This window comes from Peromyscus eremicus, chromosome 5, assembly GCF_949786415.1.
Source record: "Peromyscus eremicus chromosome 5, PerEre_H2_v1, whole genome shotgun sequence".
Lineage (NCBI taxonomy): Eukaryota > Metazoa > Chordata > Mammalia > Rodentia > Cricetidae > Peromyscus > Peromyscus eremicus.
The window spans coordinates 39095006-39119916 of record NC_081420.1 but is presented as its reverse complement, the minus strand read 5'-3'; the positions used below and the strand labels follow the sequence as shown (position 1 = coordinate 39119916).

Sequence of the window (24911 nt, the reverse complement as noted above, 5' to 3'; positions counted from 1 at the left end):
GCAGACGCACGTAAAATATACAAAACGGTGAATTAAATATGCCAAGAACACCCATTGCCGGTAAAATTTAAGTCTGTTCTTAAGGACTTTGTTTGTGAAGACAAAAACATTGGAAAAGCATCTCAAATTGAGCCTCCTAATTGTAGACTTCATATTCCCCATCTCGAGTCAAGACACCTAGTAACTCCACCTCCCCCTTTTTATAAAGACTGTACAAAAGGATAAATTTAGGCTATCAGTTGTCCTTTACCTGCTGTGTTTTTCTGATGTCTTGGTTCCAAGTTTGTTTCCCTTCCAGCCCTTATTAATCACAGCATGGCTTGCTCAGCTTTTGAAAAGACAGGTTTTGTAGATCTGGGAATTACATTGCAGGGCTAATACTTGATTAAGGTCATTACAAAGCCTACAGGGTCCTGGCGAAGCCTGGGATAAGATTAGTGATGTCAAAACAAGGCTAATCCCATTTTTTAAAAAGGCAGAAGAGCAGGCAGCATTAGGTCTTAATGTGGGTTTATTGTTGGTTTTGGACTTCCAAATTTTATTTTTAATTTAACAATGAGATAGGAGAGATGGCGCAGAAGTTAAGAGCATTTGATATTCTCCTAGAGGTCCCAGGTTTGGTTTCCAGCACCCACGTGGTAGCTCACAACCTCCCATAACTCCAGTTCTAGGAATCTGACACCCTTTTCTGATTTCCATGGGTACCATGAGTGCAGGCAAAAAACTCCCAGAGAAAAGAAAATAAAACCTAAAATTAAATTAAATATTATGGTTAGTAACTCTTTTAAAATAGAAAAAGCTCCCGGGCGGCGATGGCCCATGCCTTTAAATTCCTGGTCTACAGAGCGAAGATCCAGGACAGGCTCCAAAGCTACACAGAGAAACCTTGTCTCAAAAAACAAACAAACAAACAAAAAAAAAACCAAAAAAACTAAAAACTAAAATGAAATAATAGATAAAGCCTTCTGACCAAATTAAAAACTTTTAATTCCTGTCTCGTGTTACCCACCCCCACCACAAACACCTTATACCAGGAGCCCCAGCTAAGTTGGAATGAAAACACACTCAGAAGAAAAAGATTTGGAAATAATTCTGACAAATTCCTAGGGCTATGGTTAATTTTGAAATGTTACAGCATATTTACTCCATAGTGCAGAAGACATCAGAGGTCTACTACCAGGTAGCACTGGCAGTTCCTTACAAAGTTTGGCAAGAAATGGAAACAGTGTTCCACCACAAGCTTTCTTGGCTTAGCAGTAAGTATTGTAGTGGTTATGAGCTGAGTTAAAATTCCAGCACAGTCATTTTCTAGCTATTAACTAGAAATTTCAAACAGTAAGCTAAGTAATCTCTAGTCACTGATTTTCATAACATTGAAATAAAAGCTAATGATGCAAAAAAATAAATAAATAGATAAATAAATAAGACCTTCCTCTTAGAACTCTCTGGAGGAATTAACAGTGGGAACAGCATAGCATCTAGTAAGTGCTTAAGTAAAGTTACCTAAAACGTTAATTTTACAAAGAGTTGGGGGAGCGGGAGAGTACTTGCTTGGCATGGTGAGGCTTTGGGTTTGATTCTCAGTATGGAAAATGAATTAGTTTTAGAAAACATTCATTCCACAAAAGATGTTATTGGGACAGCAAATTCTTATTCAGGGAAATGGGGAGAGGAGCAGAGAAGCTTTTCCTCAAAACACTATCTTTCTCTTCCTCTACCTTGGACAGTTAATAAAGAACAGTAGGCCTGAGCCATCAGAATGTACGCTGGGCAGGGCACGGCCAGGTGATGTCCAGTAATAGCTAAATGAATGCCTATGTCAAAGTACCCATGCTCTCTAAAAATTGGCTCCCCAAGTCCTGAAACACTGCATTAATGTTCTGTATGTAAAAAAGGAGGGATTTGTCACTTAAAAACACAAACAAGTTATGCTCCAAAACGTTCAGGAAGATTTGAAATTTCAGGAGTCAGACACCCCCCCCCCCCTTCATGCTTAAAGCTGTTCCGAGTGGCCTAATAGTCATTATTAAATAAATTTTTTAAGATATTGGTTTAAAAGTAACGTTATGACAAAATTTGGCACTGTACCTGCAACATTTTGCTTTGATATGTGTCTGGGCCTGTAGCATGAGGCGTTCCCAGAGAGAGTAAAGAGCTACTTCTCTTTTCTCCTTGCAACACTTTAGAGGAGGTGCTGCCAGGGTGGACCTCCCTGCAGGCGGGAGTCACTGGGAGGAGCCTAGGAGACCACTGGGTTGCTTGTTTGCAGTCTGCTCTGTTGGCAGTTCAGGATACCAGCCTTTCCAGTATCTAGTACATAATTCTGTTTTCTGTAATCTTCATGTACTTTCTCTTTAAAAAATATCTTCTACACACACACACACACACACACACACACACACACACACACACACACACTCACACACACACACAGACACACACTCCCTGTTATTTGTTCGTTTAAGAAAGTTTCATGTAGCCCAGGCTGACCTCCAACTCACAATGTTGCTGAGAATACGTTGAACTCTGATGTTCCTGGATCTTCCTCCCACGTTCTGGGATTACAGGTGTGCCTAACACACCTGGGGTTTTTCTGGAGACTTGCTGCCTCCACCAGCCCCTATCCAACGCGTTACCTTAGGGACATGTCCTTGTCCCCAGCCTCTTTGCAACCAACTCTGCTGTATTAGAACTAGCCGCCAGGTGTCACCAGTCTCCAACCTACCACATTATATTAATGCTTAGCTGGAGGTGAGGGAAGGAGGGCGATTTGAAATGTAAATCTTAATTCTTCAAATGCAGCCCCTAAAATTGTATGAAAGAGTCAGAAATGACACGAAGAAACACACCAAAATGCAAATGTATCATTCATACGGTATAATTATTATACCATGTTTTAGTTAACTGTAGCATTTTCCCATGAGGTGGGGGAAGCCCTGTGGCATTCTGCTAGGTACACAGTGATATTTAGAGGGAATAAAACACAGTGTGCTTTCAGCTCAGCTTTAAATAAACACTTGCTTACAACTCAGATGATAATGTCCTTACGGCAGAGGAAATCTGTTGATCTAGTTATCACAGTGCAGTGAAAATATTCTATAAAACACAAAGAGAAAAGTACAAATCTGTGATCACAATTACAGGAGGTGTAGCTTAAGGCAAGCCTGAGTCCCTGGGGAGTTTGATGCTATCCTAGACTATGTGGTGTCCAACTTAAAAAAAAAAATTAAACCTACCCAAAGCGAAAATTAGAAGTGATATAAATGTCCTTAAAATGATGAGTTACTTACATTCATAAGGTGAACAAGAATATTAATAAAGCTGTGTAGTATAAAATATGATGGCATACTTACCAAATCATGTGTTTATTAGTTGCACGCATTTTGATGAGAGAGATAGTGAGGCAATATACCAGCTGCTCATAGAGTTTGATACTCACTGAGGAAACAATCACTCCACGTTTATCTATTTTCAACGATGAATTCAAATTTTACTATTTTTTTCTATCTAACTTTCAGAAACAGAAAAAAAGGGCCAAAAGAGAAAGAAAAAAAGAGTTGTGGTCCCAGCTCAAATGTTGGTCTGAGGCCTTTGGTCTTTAAGATGGAATTTATAGCACAGCCATATGGCAGGCAAATATGTACATTGGAGAAAGTGAACACATGCCACCTGGGATGGAGACATGTGCCCACACACGTGTACATACTCAGGTACACATATATGAACACACAAATGAAGACAGATACGTGTACTTACACAAACAAGATACAAACTCAGGCTTGGTCTTTTCTGCAATCTAGCACTAAGTTGTCTAGTTAGATGACATTCTTTGTTTTGATGTGCACAGCTAGGAATGAGCAGTGGACCCCGCCAACTCCCAGCATTCTCCAGGCCACCTGCCAGCTTCCGTTTTAATTCCTTAGGATGAAACAGACTGACAGATTATTATTGGCTGCCAGGACAGTTACCTGAAGGTACTGACTCCAGAGGCATCAGCTTCAAGGTCACCAGACAGATCAGCTAAACTTTTAAGTGAACTAAAAGACAGATGCCGGAGGAAACAGGAGATTGAAGGGAGTCCTGGTAGCTGAGGGTTGGAGAATCTCAGCAGCCATTTCTCATCATGTGGGTCAAACTCACTGAGGAGAAAGTGCAGGAGACAAGTTAAGAGTCATATTCTCCTTTCCCCACTCACTTCCTGCAACTAATCCAGTGCAGTGGTACCCGGGGTGCATCAAAGAGCAAGAATGACACTCTCCCAGCTGTCTGTCTCTCTGTCTGGAGAGCTGAGAGATACTGTATTCTTTCTGCAACTAAAGAGAAAGGATGTTGGTGCAGCTAATAATTTCACTTCATAAAAACCTTAGGACTCCCAAGCCGTGGTTTATGTTTAGCAGGTGATTAGAGCAGAGTATGATAGTGAGCACTTCTTCACAAGTGCAAGCCATACTTTATTATAAGAACCATTCATAATTTCTGCGATCAGGACAAGAAGAGAGGGTATTTCACAGGCAGAATGTCACAAATGCACATGATATTAATCTTTGAAAATCCCTTCACCACCTTTGTAAATATGAACACAGCCATCATTATGCACACAGACATCTCTGTTTTCTCAGAGGGTGCCTCCTCAGGATGTACAGTGTGTAACCTTCAGTTGTGTCGATGACCCATGGAACTCTCCAATGTCAGAGAAGTCAGAGCTTGGTGACAGAGTAATCACTAGATTACAGATGGAGAGGCTCAGATGAATGGTTCCTGGATTCTAGGACACGTGTGCAAAATTCTGGCACAAGTATGTGTGTGCATCCCAGGATGAAGATTCATAGCTTCTTCAGATGTGAAATGAATCCTGTATTCCCCAAACTCAGAGAGCCTTTTTAAGAAGTAGACATATGGAGTCTAAATGCATGGAGAAAATGAAGGATGCCTCTAGAAGCAGCTGGAGATTCATGACACCAGTTCTGGAGGGAGAGGTTGCATCTGGAGCAGTCTGAGATGTCTGGAACTCAACGGCTTGACTGGAGGAAACATTTTAACAAAGCAAACAAGGAAAGCTAAGGGCAGAGTCCCTCCGGCGGTTTCTGTGTATTAGGTCCAGCTCTGTCCTAGAATGGAGCAAGAGTGCTTCCTCCAAGTCTTTGGCTGAGTTTCCTCCCCTCCATGGGTCTGCAGGCTGAGGGTCATCCACACTCAGCTAAGATGTAGTCACCCATGGTTTCTTCTGGGAAGACAAGAGACCCAGGGGGAGGCATCACTGGCCAGGCATCATCTTATCCTGGCCCCTTCTACCTCCTCCATCCCCGGTCATGCTTGTCCAGGGACTCCACTGGGTGTCAGAAACATTTCCCTCGCCATATAGGACTGTTCAGTAGCTGTCTAACTGCTTTCCTTGCCGCCTCACTCACCCCCTCACAACCCTTTCACAAACACAAACACTGTTCCCCTTTGCTTTTGTGACTTCGCCAGCTCCCCAGTCATCATGACGTAACATTCCACAGAACTACGAAGGCTGGCTTCTGTCTCTGTCTCCTTTTCCAATGTTATAGATACTCAGAGCCGGGTGTGGGGGTGGGGGCAATTTGTGAATGAGGTACACACAGTCAGGGACAAGGTCCAATAATACACTCTCTTACCCAGCATAGTTCTTCTACCTGTGGGGTGTGTGTGTGTGTGTGTGTGTGTGTGTGTGTGTGTGTGTGTATGTGTGTGCATCCTAAGAGAGTCTCACAATGCAAACAACTTTTCAACTCCTGGCAATCCTTTTGCTGAGCTTAGGGTCACAAACTACCACACCTGTTTTCCATAGACTTTCTGGATGTAACTTGAACATTTCTTCCAGTGACACCCCAAGTCATTTCATTCTCAGGGGTCTTCTTTAGCTGAACTTACTTGTCATAAATTCCATTCCACACTAGATTTAGGTTCTGAGACTTGCCCAGTGGCTTTCTCAACCTCAACTCCCTGACTCTACCTTAAATAACACCTGCAAAATAGTGAATACCTAGAAGGTATTTCCTGAATGAGGAATTTCCAATCTGGGAAAAACAAAGCCCCCCCCCCCCCAAAAAAAAAAAAAACCATCCCCAGAGACATCCTGGTACTCTCAAAGCAAAGAACTTGGAGAGGGCTTCCTAGAGAAGTGTCCTTTTCTGCAGGAGTAAGTGTCCTGGAGGAAGAAGTACCATGACACTTCCTCCATGCGCCTACTCACCTGAAGCCTTCCTGTTCCTTAAGATCAGGAACAAAATCCCCACAAAGAAGACGACACAGACGGCGATCCCGCTGCTGGCGCCGATAATCACGGCCCGCGACGGCGGCGGGGGTTCTGTAACGGCAAACACAATTCAAGCCCGTGACTGCCACATCCCAGCCCGGAGCAGACCTTTCTCTCACAGCCAAGGTGATCACCTGTACAATCGTGATCTCTGCTGGCATCCCCATCCTTACCCCAGGTGACTGTGAGGGGCTGATCCAAGCCTGGGTGCTCCACTTGGCAGGTGAACCTTGTCTCATCGCCAGGGGCCACTGCCAAGGTCACCTGGCCCTGATAGGTCCCGTCTCCATTAGGCAGCACATCCTTAGGGTTGATCTCCGTGGCATCCAGTGCCTGGTTGTCCTTCAACCACCTCATAGTGATGTTCTGGGGGAAGAAGTTCAGAGCCTGGCACCTTAGAGAACTCCCTGCAGAGGCCCAATGATGAGTCACCTTCACCAAAGGAGGCACTTGAGGGAAAGAGGAAGGAAGGAGAGGGGCCTGTTTTACCCTGGGCAGGAGGACTGAAATGTTCACTTTCCTTTGTGGGTAGGAAGAGCACACCGTTCTCAGAAAAATGAGCTGCTGTGATGCCACTTGGTATCCTGAAAATGACTTCAAAACTTGGTGCTAATGAAGTGCCCCACGGAGAACAGTCACTTCAGTCTGCTACCCTGTTTACCATCTGCTGCCCGGGGCCTCTGAGCAGGCAGGCCACATTTCCCTTTCTGTGACGCACATTTGACTTGAACTCCCAGTTCATCTGGTTCAGCCTACTAAGCATTCTTGTAGAAGGCCTTAGTAAGCTGGGAGCCATTAGTGAGACTGCTGTAGTTTTGGGAAATAATCTTTATCACCTAAGGGATTCTGCTGCTCAGATGGGTTGCCTTGTTTGGTATTTTCGTCTGATAACTGACATTCCTGTATTCTTAAAAGACATAATAAACAGGCACAGGATTCGTGGCTACATCAGAAGAAGAGTATGATGCTTCCTTTTAAGCCACATGGATGATGAAAATTTTGTAGTTCATAGCTGTGTTACACACCTCAATACAAAGGGAGACCTCCATCCCAAATGGTGGCTCACTCCGTGAAATCAAGGATTTGGGAAGCTGTGGCAGGAAAATTGCTGTGTCTGTGGCTAGTCTGGCCTACACAGTGAGCTCTAGGCCAGCCTAGGCTACAGTGCGAGAGACCATCTAAAGAACCACCACGACAACAAACGGATAAACAACAACAAAAAGCCGTAATGGCATTAGCCAGGTGTGGTTCATGATTGTAATCTTAGGACATGGAAAGCTGAGGCAGGGGGATTTCTTGGAGTTTTAGCCCAGCCTAGGTTACATATTGAGTTAGTCAGTCTGGGCTACAGAGCGAGATCTTGTCTAAAGAAAAAAAAAAGGAATTAATAAAAATGGAAATCTTAGGATTGAGAAAGTACTTTCTCAAAACTTGGGAGTGGCGGAAACCTTGACCTGGTGCGTTGGATTCCCCTCCACTCCCACTCAAGAGTGTGGGACCTGAGAGGGTTCCTCATACCTTGCTGCCTCAGAAGCCCTCTCCCCAGCTCCAGGAATTGCTTCAGCTGCTCAGGACAGTCCCTCTGCAGGTAGGCCTTGTTCTGTCTGGCCCGGACCTTGTGCTCTTCCCACTCCACCTTGGTGGCCCAGGCCCCTGGCTCTGCTGCTCTCCAGTCCAGTGTCTTGGGGCAGAATTCAAGGTAGTCTTGCCCATCATACCCGTACTTCCAGAAGCCGCTGGTACTGTTGTCTCCATGCACCTCACAGCCCAGGATCACCTGCAGGATGTGGGACTCGGGCACCACTCCCGGTTTAGTGACTGAAAACAAAGAAGTAGGTTTAGTCTCCACCATCTCCAAGTATTGAACGATCTAGGCAGACAACTATCTCCCTCTGCTGTGTGCCACCCCCTCCCCAGGATCTCACACCCACAGTTGTCTACTTCAAGATGTATCCCCAAGGTAGCAAAATAGTGCTGTGCTCTGACCGCTATGGGGGGGGGGGGTGACTCCCCTCTCCACATACCCTTACTGTGGTTATAGTTGTCCATGATATTCCAGAAGTCCACAATGAACATGTGATCCCACCCTTTCAGGCTCTGACTCAGCTGCAGCCACAGCTGGCTTGAGGTCTGACCCAAGATCCATGGGGCCCGGGGCTCAGCACGGCGACTCTCATGATTGTAGGACACGAAGAGTTGGTCATCCACGTAGCCCATAGCCTCAAACAAAGGCAGCCCAAGGTCTGGCTGTGAGGTACCCATGAAGAGGTAGTACAGAGAATGTGACCCTGGGGGAGTCAGCAGGCATTCAGAATGGGCAGCAGGCAGGATCAGGAGGCAGATTCCACAGCCCAGGGTCAGCCCCTGCTATGAGATGAGTGAGTCCCCCCTGCGGAGTGACAGTTCTCTTCCCAGGACAACCCTATCTGCTCCAGCCTTGTGCTCTTACTCTGCCCATCTTCTCGATGCTCCCCACTTGAGGAGATGGGTTACCTTGGAACCCAGACTCCAGAAAGTCTTTGGGTTTCTGCAGATGTGGGGGCCAAGCTAAGGAGTTGCTGCTCAGTTTGTTAAGTTGAAAGCCCTAAGGGGTTGGAGGTGGTGGATTTTCTCTACTTCCGTCTCTGAACATTTTCTTGTGTAGCTGTTGGCTGAGAAATGCTGCTGAGTGTGCTGACAGAGAACTCAGGGTAACCAGTCAGCAAACAGAAGGGGTTCCAGGACAGGGGACTGACAGGAACTCTCACCACTGGGCTTTCCCAAGTTTCTCTCAGTTCCAGAAGAGGGTTGCCCAGGAGTGTAACCTTAGTGCTTAGAATGGCACCTGGCATGGGGTCAGCACTTCACAAATGCTTGTTGGCCTGGAGTTGGTGGCTCACTCACACTTCTAATCCTAATACTCTGGAGACTGAGGCAGGAGGACTGTCTCAGTTTTGAGGCCATCCTGGTGTGCATAGGTGAGTTTCAGGCCATCCTGAACTACATAGGCAGACAAACCCCCGCCCCTGGGGGTGAGGGTTCTGGAAATAAAGCAAGATCAGATTTAAGATTATGGTTTTTTTTTTTTTTTAACCCGAGGAAAGACCTAAGCTGAGAGCCAGTTAATTGCTGCTTCCCAGTGCGTAAGTAGTCCAAAAGGATCACAGATCCAGATGTTATTTAAGTGTATTAAGCAGCACTTTGGCATTCTTTAGAAAAAACCTGTTAATCCGTTGTTAATTTGCAAATCAACAAAGCCCAGCTGAACAAGGGCCTCTAGAACAGTGGTTCTCAATCTGTGGGTCGAGACCCCTTGGGGACGAAGGATCCTTCCGCAGGGGTCTGATATCAGAAGTTCTCCACATCTGATATTACATTCTGACTCACAGCAGTAGCAAAATTACAGTTATGAAGCAGCAATGAAAATAATTTTATGGTTGGGGTCACCACAACCTAAGGAACTGTATTAAAGGGTCACAGCATGTCCAGAAGGTTACTCCGCCAAAGGGCATTTACCTTTCACCCACAGTGAGGGAAAGGGTGGGGAAGCCTGGCACTCAGCCTGCCTCCCGCATCATCAGACTCCTGCTGGACTCTTTTCTTAACCTTCCTTACCTGCTTCCAAGGCTTAAGGCACAAAGATAACATTGTCTCAAACCTGACATTTGCTTGGATTACAGGAATATCAAAGCCTAGGACAGGAATCCCCACTCCACTGCACCCCAACCCACCTGCACAAGGGTAATTATCTGAGGTCAAGGCAGCACACTGAGGCAGAAGACATTGCTAGGTAGCACCTAACAAGAAACACTTTATGGACTCCATTGCAGGAGGAACAGTTTATGGACTCCATTGCAGGATCCAGGGCTGTCTATCTACAGGGATATTTTACTTTCTGTTTAAACCTAAATGTCATGTAAGGACCCTGAAGATGGACTCGTGCTCTGGACCACCTGATCTCCCCAATATGGCCACACTGAATAGATCTGTTTCGCCATTACTGGACTTGTTAATTGGCACATCGTTGCCAACAGCAAGGGCTGCCAGAGTCCTGACTTCTTCCCTAAAATCTTTGTTTACACTATTACACCCATTTGTAATAAAAACAACGTTTCTAGATGAAAGCACAATTTCCAAGAGAGAGGAAATGTCCATGCCTCCCGCTCCAAGTGACTTTCACCTCTTCTCACCAAAAAGTAATACAGTGGGGTGCGACCCAGCACCTCGGGCGCTCACAGGGCAAACAGTCTCTCCCTGCACCCCAAGAGAAAACGCCAAAGGGCGTTCCGTTGCTCTTGGTGAGAAATTTCAGATCCTGGGTGAGTAGGGGAGGTAGGACAGCACAGCTCACAATAAACACAACATAACGGAGATCTGAGACTGAGATCCCAGCTCAGCTCCATCAACGTGGCTCCTCACACCATTGCTTAGACTGGAGACACCCAGCCAGAGCAGGGGAGGAATGTGCCCTGGGCAGCTAGCTGTGTGGCAGGTGTCCCCTGGGGGGGCTGCATGCGAAGAGCTGGAAGGGGGACCGCGGAGGGAGGCATTGGCACTCTGAAGTGACAAGCTCCAGGCCGCCAGGAAAGCCACTTTCGGTTTTGTGACCCACACCCCCACTTTGCCCTCCCGCACTCACGCAGCGGCCGCGCCTGCGGGGCCATAGACCACAGCAGCAGCAGTAGCACAGGGAGCCCAGCTGACAGGTCCATGTCCCAGCCTGGTATGCCTGTCTTCACTAGGATCGGGAAACGTGGAAGATCCCAGAAGTCACCCTGGAGCCATTGCTGAGGCTCGGAACCTCTCAGACAAAACTTCCTGGCAAGAGAAATCCCTTTCCGGGCCGTTGGTGGAAAGAAACAAGTCCTAAATCTCAGTGGTTCAAGTCTGTGACCCCAGCACTCACGAGGCTGAGGCAGAGGGATTGCCGTGAGTTCAAGTCCAGCCTGGACTACATAGTGAATTACAGCCCAGCTTGGGCTACAGAGTGACTGCTAAAAAAAAAAAAAAAAAAAAAAAAAAAAAAAAAAAAAAAAAAAAAAAAAAAAAAAAAAAAAAGCTGAAATTAAAAAGCAGAAGACAGTATCCAGAACTTGGACTCTATCCTGAAGCTAAGGGTACTTGCTTGTGAAACACTCAGTGGCCCAGCAGCCCCATCCTCACTCCCCAATCCCCACCCCGTAAATCACTATGAATGTTGTTGACAAAACTTATTTCGCAAATGTGAGTTGTATATTCAACATTTCCACACTCAATATCTAAATTCTGGCTTAGACACTTCAATCATGTTAATAATTTTAATGCATATTTATTCAAAGCCTTAAAGGAGCTAACAAATTTAGCAAGTGGTACCTTTCTAGGGATGCCAATTTCGGCAATTAGAGAAGAAAATCAAATTAGAAAATGAAGAGCTCGTAACTGAATGTGGATAGTTGAAAAACGGTTGAGAAAATGGGTACCTAGGTTCTCCTCCCCCTCCTCCCCCTCCTCCCCCTCCTCCTCCTTCATCAGAAAATAAAAAAAATCACATTCATTGTAATGTAATTCATGTGTCTAATATGTAGAAGTCAGTGGGTTTTGGTATATTTGATGAAGTTAGCATTCATTACCAATCAATTTTAGAATATTTACATTTTCTAAGTCAATTTTAGCTATCACCTCTCAGATTCCTACATACTCCTGACCCTCTCCCAGCTGAACAATCATTCATCTCTTTCCTTCGATTTTCACACTCCCTACAAATAGAATCTATACTTCCATATCTGTTGTTCGTGTGTGTGTGTGTGTGTGTGTGTGTGTGTGTGTGTGTGTGTGTGTGTAAGAGAGAAAGAGACAGAAAGACAGAGAGAAGAGAGAGACTTCCATGGTTTAGCCTAATGTTATTATACATGCTTGTCCTGATTGATCTTATTCTCTAGTAAGGATTCATCACTCCACATTTTATCCACCCCTCAGCTTGTGCACTGGTGAGGTGCTTCCATTTTCCGCTTTGGGAATGTCACTGTCATGAACGTCGGAATATATTTTAAAGTTCCCTTAAGATCTCATTGCTCTTACATATATACCCGTGAGCAGAGGTTGCGTAGTAACTATTACAAACCTTTTAACAAACCGCTGGGCTGGTTTCCAGCAGCTGTAGACCTCATTTCCCCTTACCATCGGCAGAGTCCAAGAGCTCTGATTACACTACAGCACTTACTGTCCATCTTTATAATCTAACCCACTGCGTAGGAAACGGCATCTCAGGACCTACGTTTTCCTTTCCTTGATAACCAGTGATATAGAACATCATTTTACCTGTTTATTGCCAATTTGGAAATCTTTGGGGGAATGTCCTTTCAGATCCTTAATCATTTTTGGGGGGTTGGAGGTCGGTCTGGTTTATTTGTTGCTTGTAACATCAAAGGGTGTTTCTCAATATTATTTGTAACAAATAATATTGTAACAAAAAAAAAAGCTCGGGGAGAATCTTAGCCCTCAGAATGTGTTATTGTGTCCTGTAAAATTACTTTCTAGCTTGTCTGAATTTTTATTAAGGCAAGGATTTGCATCCCTTGTGATGCTGTGATGGACATCTATCTAGCTGCTGTAAATGTTTGTGCATTTTGTTCTTAAGGTCCTACAGCACCTTAGTACCTCAAGGAAACAAACAAGTTCTGGCAAGGTTACATTGACAACAGACATATATCCCGTGGGAAAAATACCTGTTATTAGTCACCTGTTAAAATCCTCTGAGAAATAACCACAGGAGGTCCTGTGAATACTCCCAGCCTGTCTCCACACATAGAAGTATGTACATTAACTTCCTTCATGGATACACATATACCTAACCTCCCACTCTCTACTCATATGTATGTACTAAATGCTCTAACTGCCCAGCCCACAAATATACAGCCACAAATATACACCAGCAGGAGGAAAGGAGGGAAATGAGACAAAGTTACAAAAACCTACCTGTTGCATAACCTGTTTTTTTGTTTTGTTTTGGTTTGGTTTGGTTTTTTTTTTTTTTTTTTTTTTTTTTTTTGGTTTTTTCGAGACAGGGTTTCTCTGTGTAGCTTTGTGCCTTTTCCTGGAACTCACTTGGTAGCCCAGGCTGGCCTCGAACTCACAGAGATCCGCCTGGCTCTGCCTCCCGAGTGCTGGGATTAAAGGCATGCGCCACCACCGCCCGGCCAAAGATTTATTAATATTAACTTTTTTTTATTATTGATTTGGTTTTTTTTTAATAAACCATTTTTTTAATTTATTATGTATAGTGTTCTGCCTGCATGTATGTCTGCACACCAGAAGAGGGCACAAGACCTCATTATAGATGATTGTGAGCTATCATGTGGTGCTGGGAATTGAACTCAGGACCTCTGGAAGAGTAGCCAGTGCTCTTAACCTCTGAGCCATCTCTCCAGCCCCTGTTGCATAATCTGAAATGTCAAAACCCATAGTGTAAAATAGAGATGAATAAAAGTTTTTTAAATTCATATGTGTTTGTGTGTTTATTTATTGTATGTGAGTTATGTATGTGGGCATTTGGGCACACTTGTGGAAATCAAAGGACAAATTGCTGGCTTCAGTTCTCTTCTTCCATTATGTGTGTCCCAGAGATCAAACTCTGTAGGCAGAATTTTCTGTCTCACAAGCCACTCCCAAGTAACCACACAGAGGCTGAATATTAATTATAAGTGCTCAGCCAATAGCTCAGGCTTGTTATTAGCTAACTCTTACATTTAAATTAACCCATATTTCTTATCTATGCTTTGCCACATGGCTCATGGCTTGTAACCTCATTTTGTCCACATCCTGTTTCCTCTGCATCTGGCTCCCGACTCCCAACTCCACCCTATGGTATTGTGTTCCCCAAAATATTGTGTACCCTAATAAACTTATCTGGGGTCAGAGACAGAACAGCCACTAGATACAAAGGCTAGAAAATGGTGGCACTCCCACCTTTAATCCTAGCATTTCAGAGGTAGAAATCCCTCTGGATCTCTGTGAGTTCAAGGCCACATTGGAAACAGTCAGGCAAGGTGACACACGCCTTTAATCCCAGGGAGTGATGGTAGAAAGGAAAGATATATAAGGTGTGAAGACCAGAAACAAGAAGCATTTGGCTGGTTAAGCATTTGGCTGGTTAAGCATTTGGCTGGTTAAGCTTTTAGGTTTTGAGCAGTGCAGTTTAGCTGAGAGCCGTTCAGATATGAGGACCCAGAGGCTTCCAGTCTGAGGAAACAAGATCAGCTGAGAAGTTGGCCAGGTGAGGTTAGCTGTGGCTTGTTCTGCGTCTCTGGTCTTCCAGTGTTCACCCCAATACCTGGCCTCAGGTTTGATTTTATTAATAAGACCATAAGATTCCTGCTACACCACCCTTCTTCATCCCAACATTCTCATTTGGCTCTCCTATCAAACCTTATCCTCTTCAGTTTTTGGACAGTCAGCTTCTGTATTAAATCAACCACAGTGACATGTATTCACATAGTGTAAAGGGATATTCCACATTTCCCCCTTTTTGTCTAATTAAAAGAGAAGATTTTTTTTTTTTTTTTTTTTTTTTTTGGTTTTTCGAGACAGGGTTTCTCTGTGTAGCTTTGCGCCTTTCCTGGAACTCACTTGGTAGCCCAGGCTGGCCTCGAACTCACAGAGATCCGCCTGGCTCTGCCTCCCGAGTGCTGGGATTAAAGGTGTGCGCCACCACCGCCCGGCCAAAAGAGAAGATTTTAATATTAACATAGTAAAATTATATACAAGAAATATATAGACAAAAAAAACCTCCTATCAAGTAAGAATTACAGTAATAATCTCTAATCCATTTGTATTTGGCAAAATTAGAGAAAATATTCTATTATCTATTTTATCTTTGTGACTCTAAAGTTTTATACCTAATTTATCTTTTATTATAACACAGGAAAACTTTAACCATGACAATCTAGTCTTCAACTGCATCAAAGAACCCAGAAGCATGAAATGTTACCTAATGACAAGGACAGCTTGCTGCCTGGACAGTCACCCAAAGTTCTTCTGTAACATTGGGGCATCCATTTTTGGCCTATAGGCCTAGCATATCTTATAGACTTTTCTGAGAAGCAGAGAGTTTTGAAGGACTGTCCTACCTCATGTTGGCAAATGTTGGCAGTTGCTTTCTTTTGTGTCCTACTCGTCCAACTTTGACAGTGTACTGTCAGCAACTGAGGCGAGTGCTGTGGACTAATCCTCTTGTACACTGTAAAGATCTGTCACTGAAATTGGCTTAATAAAGTGCTGATTGGCTGGCAGCCAGGCGAGAAGTATAGATGAGGTGACCAAACTGAGGAAGCTGGGAAGAGGAAGGGTGGAGTCAGGAGAGTCACAAGGAGACACAGAGAGAAGCAAGATGGGCATGTTGTACTGAGAAAAGGTGCTTATGGCAAAGCATAGATAAGAAATATGGGTTAATTTAAATGTAAGTGTTAGCTAGCAACAAGCCTGAGTGATTGACTGAGCATTTACAATTCATATTAAGCCTCAATGTATTTATTTCAGAGTGGCTACAGTGTAGCTAGAGTTTTCCTGCCTGGCCCACAGTCAGGACAAATCTCTCTCACCTGCCAGTCCCACAGCCACCAGACCCAACCAAGTAAACACAGAGACTTATATTGGTTACAAACTGTATGGCTGTGGCAGGCTTCTTGCTAACTGTTCTTACAGCTTAAATTAATCCATTTCCATTAATCTATACCTATATCTATATCTATATCTATACAAGATACATATTTTATCTGCTCAAACATAAAACAAAAAATCATCTTTGGCTGACTTATGTACAATACACAGTCTATACTTGTATTAATGCAGATATGTATGCTCCCTTTAAAAGTTTATGTGTTTTCAGGGCAAGGAGACCAGACACCAATAAAAACAGGTGGTCCAGGTGATCTGGCATTTCGATGTCTCTATTACTGTCTCCTCAAAATTCTGCATCCAGAACAGCTTCAAGGCTGCTGACTGAAATGATCCAGCCTCACAGAATATTCCAGTCAGGACTTGACCATAATCCTATATTTTCTCCGGGTCCCCAATTATTATCAGTGCCCCAGTTAGAAGGAAATAGTCTAGAGAACTATGCCCACACTTCCAAAAAAATGGGTTACAGGTATTTATTATTATTTAAAACAGATTGGTTACAAGTTATTGTCGGTAATGATCAGGAAAAAAGATGAATAAAAGAGATTAGATTCAGGGATCTCATTCTAAAAAGAAAAGGGTAATAGAGAAATGATAGGATAAAAGGTTAGATTATTGAATCTATTTTAATCCAAAAAACAGCTATTAATCTAAAAATATTTTACATTGGTATGGATTTTTGTATATCAATACAAATTTAAAGTTAATTTTGTTATACTATATGTTTCTACTCTTATTTGGAGTATGGTGTTTATACAGTTTATTTAAAAATGTAATGTATAATTAAAAATATAGATTAACAGTTAGTTATCTATAATAGTCAAACTTATAGTCATGCTAGTTCAAGGTCATACACAGATATATTTAGATAGATAGATTGTCCTCAAACACTTCAAAGACCTATAGAATATTGCATTTAATATGTTTAATAAACTAAGGCTTTTCATGATAGTGAGACATGTCTGCTTCTGGCAGCACCAATCTACTTCAAAGAAGATAATGGATATCAAAGAAACTCCACATGGAGTTTGCTATGGGATAATGCTTTTGTACACTGGTTTAATAAAACACTGATTGGCCAATAGCCGGGCAAGAAGTATAGGTGGGATTAGCGGACAAGGAGAATTTTGGGAAGAAGAAGGCTGAGTCAGGAGACACCAGCCTGTTGTCCAGGGAGCAGCATGTAATGGCATACAGGTAAAGCCACAGAGCAAGTGGCAACATATAGATTAACAGAACTGGGCTAAGTTTAAGTGTAAGAGCTAGTCAGTGGTAGGCCTGAGCTAATGGCTGAGCCATAAGGAAGTCAAACTCCATCTGGAGTTCCTTTGGTTCCCATTATCTTCTCTGAAGTAAATTGGTGCTGCCAGGAGCAGATGTGTCTTGCTGTCTTGAAAAGTCTTAGGTTATTAAACATATTGAATGCCATATTCTGTAGATCTTTGAAGTGTTTGAAAATCATCTGTCTATCTAAACATATCTGTGCATGACCTTGAAAACATACCTAATATGACTAAGTTTGACTATTATAGATGATTATTAATCTGTATTTCTTAATTATACATGGCATTTTTAAATGAGTTGCATAAACACAATACCCCAAACAAGAGTAAAAATATACACATAGTATAACAAAATCCACTTTAAATTTTTATCAATATACCAAAACCCATACCAATGTGAAATATCTAAGGCTAGTTTTTTGCTTTTGTTTTTGTCCTTTTTTTTTTTTTGGTTTTAAAGTTCATTCAATAATCTACCCTTTTATCCTATCATTTCTATACCCCCCACCCCCGCTTTTCTTTTCAGAGTGAGATCTCTGAGATCTAATCTCCTTTGTTTAGTTTTTTTTTGACCATTACCAATAACAACTTGTAACCAACCCTCTTGAATGATACCAAACATTTATAACCAATATTTTGGGAATGTGGACATTGTTCTCTAGACTACTGCCTACTGTTTGGGGGTGCTGGTAACATTTCAACCCTGAGAAAATTTAGGATAATGGTTAAGTCTTGGCTATAGTATTCATGAGTCTCAATCATCTCAGCAGCCTTGAAGCTGTTCTTGATGCTGGATCATTTGGGCCATCTATTTTTATTGGTGTCTGGTGCCTTGTTCAGAATATACATAAACTTTTAAAGGTAACATACATATCTTTATTAGTACAAGTATAGATTGTGTATTGTACACAAGTCAGCCAAAGATTTTTTTTTTTTTATGTTTGAGCAGGTAAAATATGCGTTATGTGTTTTGTAGTTTTACTAGGTTTATTTCTTTATGTCTGTAGCCAGGATTCAGGAGTTCATCCATGATCAAACCTGATCATCTTTAATGTTGAATAAATTCACAGCCTTTCATTTCCTGTGGAAATAAAAGTATAACCTCTTCCCCAAAGTAACATATCTTTTGACTTCCATTTTGAAGTCAAGACATTTTTAAAATATATAAATTGGTTTAATCTAGCAGCTGTAATCCAGTGTCTCTTAGCAGAAAAAAAAATTAATGATAACACAATAACTTATAGGATTATAAGATTATTATCTTTGTGTGGATATTTTTCCTTTATGTTACTTTACTCCCAATTAACCACACAGAGACTTAATATTAATTATAAATGCTCGGTCAATAGCTCAGGCTTGTTACTAGGTAACTCTTACATTTAAATTAACATATTTCTTATCTATGTTTTGCCATGTGGCTCAGGGCTTGTTCTCTCATTTGGTTTTAGTTTTGGCAGGTGGTGCTGTCTATATGCTGAGTTTTACAGCTTGAATGGCACTTCCACGATAGAGTCAGTTGTGCTAAAGTCTGTGGGTCTACTGGTTTGGGGTCCCATTACATTATATATGTATATTTTAATAATCATTAGCTGGAAACAGCAAATAGGCTGGTTGGAAGTGGTCTTATAAAATGAATATCTATCATCAATCTTGAATAAAATACACAGATATTACTTAATAAACAATGACATCTGCCATCCAGTTTGCTCCAGTTTCTTTGGAAACCAGTTGGAGCTGGTAAAACTCTGATAAAAATTTCTATAATGTATCCCATTCTGTCCCCCATGTGATGCTTTCTGTGCTGTTCAATAAAAGAGAGAGCAAAGCTCTTAGAGCAAAAACACAGACATGGGACAGATTCACAAGACCACCCTCAGGCAGGCACAGATTCAGACTTATACAACATACAGGAAGGATGAAAGCCCCGGAGCATGCCATAGAGAATTCCTGTCTGGGCTGCTCTTGGTTCAATGACACTAAGTGGAAGTGCCTTGATTTCTTTATTTAATGTGACACTGGTACATTATTGGTGAATCTGAGTTTGTCATTAATTCATTCACATACCATCACTCTGACTGATTAGACTGACTTCCTCAAAGAAAAAAACATGCCTGCTAAAGTAAATGTGCATACAGCTCTGTGGGGTCGCATAAAGACTCTGAACTGAAACAGTGTTTAGGGCTTATCAGGAACACACTTTTGATGTATTTCCACACTCACTAGCACGTTGGTTTCTGGGACCTTCCTCCTATCCCTTTGCATTGGTGAAGGATCCTAGAGTCATCTGGTCAACCAACTTTAGCTCACCTGACTCCTACCCCATATAGAAGGTAAGGAGACTACACAGCCTTCACCAGGATACCAGGTATATCTACCTGCCTTTCTTTGAGATGACCACGTTCACCCAACATTGATGTATTCGATCCCCAATGAGCTACCGCATCTCTGGCTCTAGTCTAGGCCTTCCTTGCCTATCGTCATAGAAACAAAAGGTCTTTGAAGAATCCCGGAACTTTGCACCATAGCACACCGTACTCCAAGAAGAATGATTGTGAAACACTAAGTAGGGCAGGTACTTTCCAGAGCAGATTCTTACAGGAATGTCTTCTTAAAGTGTCCATTCCTTTATGTACAGCTAAAACTTCATTCTGCAAGCTCACGGTGTGGTGGTCATTTGAATGAGAACCGCTCCCTGCCCACAGGCTCAGGTATTTGAACACTTGGTCCCCTGTTGATGGTACTATATGGGAAGGTGGTACAGCCTTGCTGGAGGAAGTACATTATTGAGGTGGGTTTTGAGGGTTCATAACCTCAAGCAACTTCCAGTTATCTTGTTGCTTCAAAATTGCAATTGAGGTCACCATGTGGCCGCACAGTGAGAAGGAAGCTGCTCAAACCAGGAACTTAGGCCTTGCTGCAACCAGACGGACTGACCAGAGAGTGGTCAGGAAACACTCACGCAGGAGTTAAGAGAAGCATCAAACAGCTACAAACAAGAACAGATGCCCTGGTCCCTAAAGAAAAATTCAGTTCCAAGTCCCAGGAAGCTTACCTTAGGTGATCCATAAATTGTAACATGCATCTGCTTCTGACTTTCCACTTTCCTCATCAATGGCAAACACAAAAGTAACTTGCTTTCTCACCTTGAATTTCTGATCAGGACGTAGGTGCCTTTTCCAAGTTGAAATATAAATCCAGTCTATTGGTTAGTGTTTAATTAAATGTCATCCATGTTCTTATTTCAAGTTCTTGTGATTTGGGTCAGGATGTGGCCAGAGTTATTAGGGTCAGAGCCTGGGCTCTGGAAGCCCTAAATAGTGAGGCCATCACCCATCCCGGCAATTGAAATTACAAGTAGTAAACCAGGTGGTAGCAGCACACCAGTTAATCCCAGCACTTGGGAGTCAGAGGCAGGTGGATCTCTGTGAGTTGGAGGCCAGCCTGGTCTATAGAATGAGTTCTAGGACAGCCAGGGCTACACAGAGAAACCATGTCTCAAAAAAACAAGAACAAACAAAAAATACAAGTAATAGTAGTAGTAGTAGTAGTAGTAGTAGTAGTAGTAAGAAGATGAAGAAGAAGGAGGAGGAGAGGGAGGAGGAGGGGAATGAGGAGGGTGGGAGGAAGGGGGAAGAGGAGGAGGGGGAGGAGGGGAGGAGGAAGAGGAGATTTATGGAGACCACATTAGAAAGAAGTACAGTGATATCCCCACTCCACTCAGTCTCTTCATGGAGTATTGATATAAAGTTGAGGAATAAACAGAGGGCAAGGCATACGCATATACAGGCATTCCTGCTCAGGGTGTGGTCCTGCCCTCCTTGGCTCCAGTCTCTCTGGCAAGGTGGCCTGACAACTTGTCAACTTGTATAACATCTCTTCCTGGAAGACCAATTCCTCCTGTGGCTGGCACCAGGCTTCAACTTTTTCCTTTTCCCAGCATGAGACTCTGGGGATATGCCAATTCATGAGATCCATTGTCTCAATACTCTTAGAGCGAAGGGTGGAGCCTACTGTCTCATTCCTACCACGAGGGTCCTAGGTTTTCCTGTGCTTCTAGGTTGATCCAGCTCTGACAGAATTTGGACCTATCTACCACTGGATTGTGCATCTACAAGCCCTATTGAGGTTGTAATGGATATGAGCTCCTCTGGCCAAAAGATGGGGGTAGAGGCAAGATTGGAAGGCTGGTGTTGGTCCTGATGATTCCAAAATTCAGGGGGTGGCTACTTAATTACACTCAAGGCTTCTTTCCAAATCAGGAGTAATTTTGAAAACAGCACTTAGTTGCCATTGACAAAGGTATGGTGATATACTAACTCTTCATCTTCTTCAATTCCACAATGTAGTTGAAGGTTTTTCCATGTCCCACCTGGTCCATAGCCACTCAGACTCAAGTAAACACACAGAGGCTTATATTAATTAAAACTGCTCGGCCATTAGCTCAAGCTTACTACTGACTAGCTCTTAAACTTAAACTCAGCCCATTTCTGTTAATCTATATGTCGCCACGCGTTCTGTGGCTTTACCTGTGTGCCATTACATGCTGCTCCCTGGATGGCAGGCTGGCATCTCTTGACTCTGCTCTTCCTCTTCCCAGCATTCCTTTAGTCTGCTCCCCCCACCTATACTTCGTGCCTGGCCACTGGCCAATCAACATTTTATTAAACCAGTGTACAAAAGCATTATCCCACATAACTGCAACATGTTGTGGATCAGGGATGTTGGCAGCTGCTAAACCCTGGTTGGTACGGGAGTTAGTCCTGTTCCCTCATAATCCTATTCCAAGGCTTTTGTAATTCTCACTCCCTTTGAGGTCACAGCCCAGAACACTTGTAAAATACAAGGCTCTGATGTCCCAAGATGTCTTTAATCTGTTCATTGATAACAGAAAATCAATTTTGGGGGACTTTCAGGAACTCCCTCTCAGATGGGACTTCCTGATTTCTCTCAGATCTCAGATACAACTCTTCCTCCCCAGAAAACACACATTATTTGCCGTCTGGACAACTTCTGTACTCCAACCTTTTCCCTCTGACCCACTTACTCAGGGGGATGCCCATTCCCTCTAACTCTGCCCCCTCCTCCTCCTCTGTATTTTTCTACCCACTTCGGAGAATCTGGCCCTGACCTGAGTCCAGGCTCAGTCTGCAGCTTATTTCATTCCTGGCATGTAGCAGAGATTCCAAAAATAGAGAGTAAAGAGCTCAGGACTTTTTGTTTATCATTACTATTTATTGTATTTATTACTATTTATTATATGCTCTATGAGGGAGGAGAGAGACCTTTCAGAAATGCAAATAACAGCAACCTCAAAAAACGAGGCTTCTCGAAAGACTTTTCAGCCTCAAGCCTGGCTTTCTTTGAAGTGCTGCAGGGATTGTGAAGTTCCAAACACTCAGCGTGCACACTTGGTCTTCATTTACGTCATTTCCAATGTATACATACTGCTGGGATCCTAGGCCAGGCAGGGGCTATATTTTGGAGAGTTCTGGCAAACCAGGCATAGTACTTTTCCCACACAGAATATGGAAAAGGTTATAGTGTGGAAGAAGAGGGATTTCATTATCTGGTGCAGCCATATGGGGATTTGTGGCAGAACTCTTAGCCCTGTCATGGAGTTTCTGACATGAGCTTTAACTTTAAATATTGGAGAAACTGGGGCAAGGAAACAAGTCTTTGCCATACTGTCGTCTAGCTGATCACTATCTGGAGTCTGGTTTTGCAGTGCCTCAGAAGCTATTATTCCCACTATAAAATGACTACTTGTGTTTAGGAGAACAACTTTTGTTTTCACCATGGATGTCCTAGTTACTGTTCTATTGCTGTGAAGAGACACCATGACCAAGGCAACTCATAAAAAGAAAACACTCAACTAGAGGGTTGCTTACAGTTTCAGAGGTTTAGTCCATTGTCATCATGGTGAGTGGCATGTATGTAGGCTCTGGAGAAGTAGCTGAGAACTACATCCTGATCCACAGGCAGGGAGAGAGAGATTGGGCTTGGTGTGGGCTTTTGAAATCTCAAAGCCCAACTCCAGTGACATACTTCCTCCAACAAGGCCACACCTCCTCCAACAAGGCCACACCTCCTCCAACAAGGCCACATCTCCTAATCCTCTTAATCTTTTCCAATAGTGCCACTTCCTAGGGACTAAGCATTCAGATACATGTGCTTATGAGGGGGGACATTCTTATTCAAACTGCCACAGTGGGGTAAGCTATCTCATTTAGAGCAGGCACTCAGTCCCACCATGGGGGTGCTCTGTTGATGAGGCTCTGGACGCTCACGTGCCTGCAGGGGTGAATGGACTCAGGGTTCTGGCAATGCCTGGAGTGGTTTAGAGGCTGTTCCAGGGGATGGAAGAGGATCTTGGAAGAGCCAGCAGTGGACAGTTTGCTGCTTATGATCTTCCTTCAAATCTGGAAAATGAAAACAAAAATGTGTTTTTGTGTTTGTCCATGATTTGCATGCCTCGGGCACTCACGTGGAAGTCCGAGGACAAGGACAACCTTCCAGAGTTGATTCTCTCGTGCACATCTGTGAGATCTGGAGATGTAAGTCAGGGCCCTAGGCCTGTAAGGCAAGTTTCTATAACCACTGAGCACTCTCAAGGACACAACCTTAGTTATCCTTGCCTTAGTGTTTTCAGTTTTGGAAAGAGAAGATTGATAGCTATCAATCAATACTGCTTGGTTGGTTAATGTGTTTGTTTACCTTCAGAGTTGAGTGGGAATCTGACCAAAAGTATTAAGATAATAAGGGAGACAGACAGAAAATGATAACAAAGATGTTAGCATAGTTATTTTTTTCCTGTTGTTGTGATAAAACACTCTGACACAAGTCACTTAAGGGAGAGGTTATTTTGGCTCACACTTGGAGGCACAACCCATCATGTCAGTTAATACAGGAGCAAAAGCTGCAGTCACGGCGCACTCACGTCCAGGATGAAGGGGGCAGTGATGTTCATGCTCAGTTAGTGCTCTCCTTTCCATGCAGTCCAGGACCAAGTCCACCTCAATGATTTAACCAGTATAATCCCTCACAGAGCTACCCAGAGGCCAACCTAATCTAAACGATCCCTTACAGGTGTGCATGAAGACTTGTCTCCTAGGTGATCCCAGATCTGGTCAAGTTAACAATAATAAGCATTACAGATGCCAACCTCGGATCTTGTGTTCCTAACTCGTTGGGTACCTGCAGGCCTAAAAGAAAAGTGATAAATGATAGCCCTTCAGCAAACTAACTGTTAAGTTCTTGTTATATGCATATGTCTGCCCCCATCCCCAACTTTCTGAGATCTCTGAATTATAACCAGTTTGCAAGCAATCAGTTGTATGGTAAACTGATTAAAAACTATGTAGCTCACTTTGCTCATTTGTAAAGCAAAAAATGAGCAAGTTATTTCATAGGATATTTAAAAGTAAACTGGAAAAGCTGATACAGTATAGGCATCTTGATTGGGTTCATTTTCTCTTCCAGGTAGAGAATTAAACAGCAAGGAAAAAAAATCTCTGCTGCAACATCTCAAACACTGGCGGCAGTGGCGCACACCTTTAATCCCAGCACTTGGGAGGCAGAGGCAGCAGATCTCTGTGAGTTCGAGGCCAGCCTGGTCTACAAAGTGAGTTCCAGGACAGGCTCCAAAGCTACACAGAGAAACCCTGTCTTGAAAAAACAAAAAAACAAAAAAAAAAAAAAAAAAAAAAAAGAAAGAAAGA

General features: G+C 43.1%; 1 protein-coding gene across 1 annotated transcript; it reads right to left on the bottom strand.

Annotated features, from left to right (window-relative positions):
* Positions 1-5183: 5183 nt before the first annotated feature.
* Hfe (homeostatic iron regulator) lies at positions 5184-11236 on the bottom strand. The gene is made up of 6 exons (XM_059262994.1): positions 10895-11236; positions 8302-8570; positions 7796-8095; positions 6451-6726; positions 6215-6328; positions 5184-5224 (listed from the first exon to the last, which is right to left on the bottom strand). Exons 1-6 carry the CDS (start codon positions 10966-10968, stop codon positions 5184-5186), a joined length of 1074 nt encoding a protein of 357 aa, XP_059118977.1. The 5' UTR covers positions 10969-11236.
* Positions 11237-24911: the final 13675 nt, after the last annotated feature.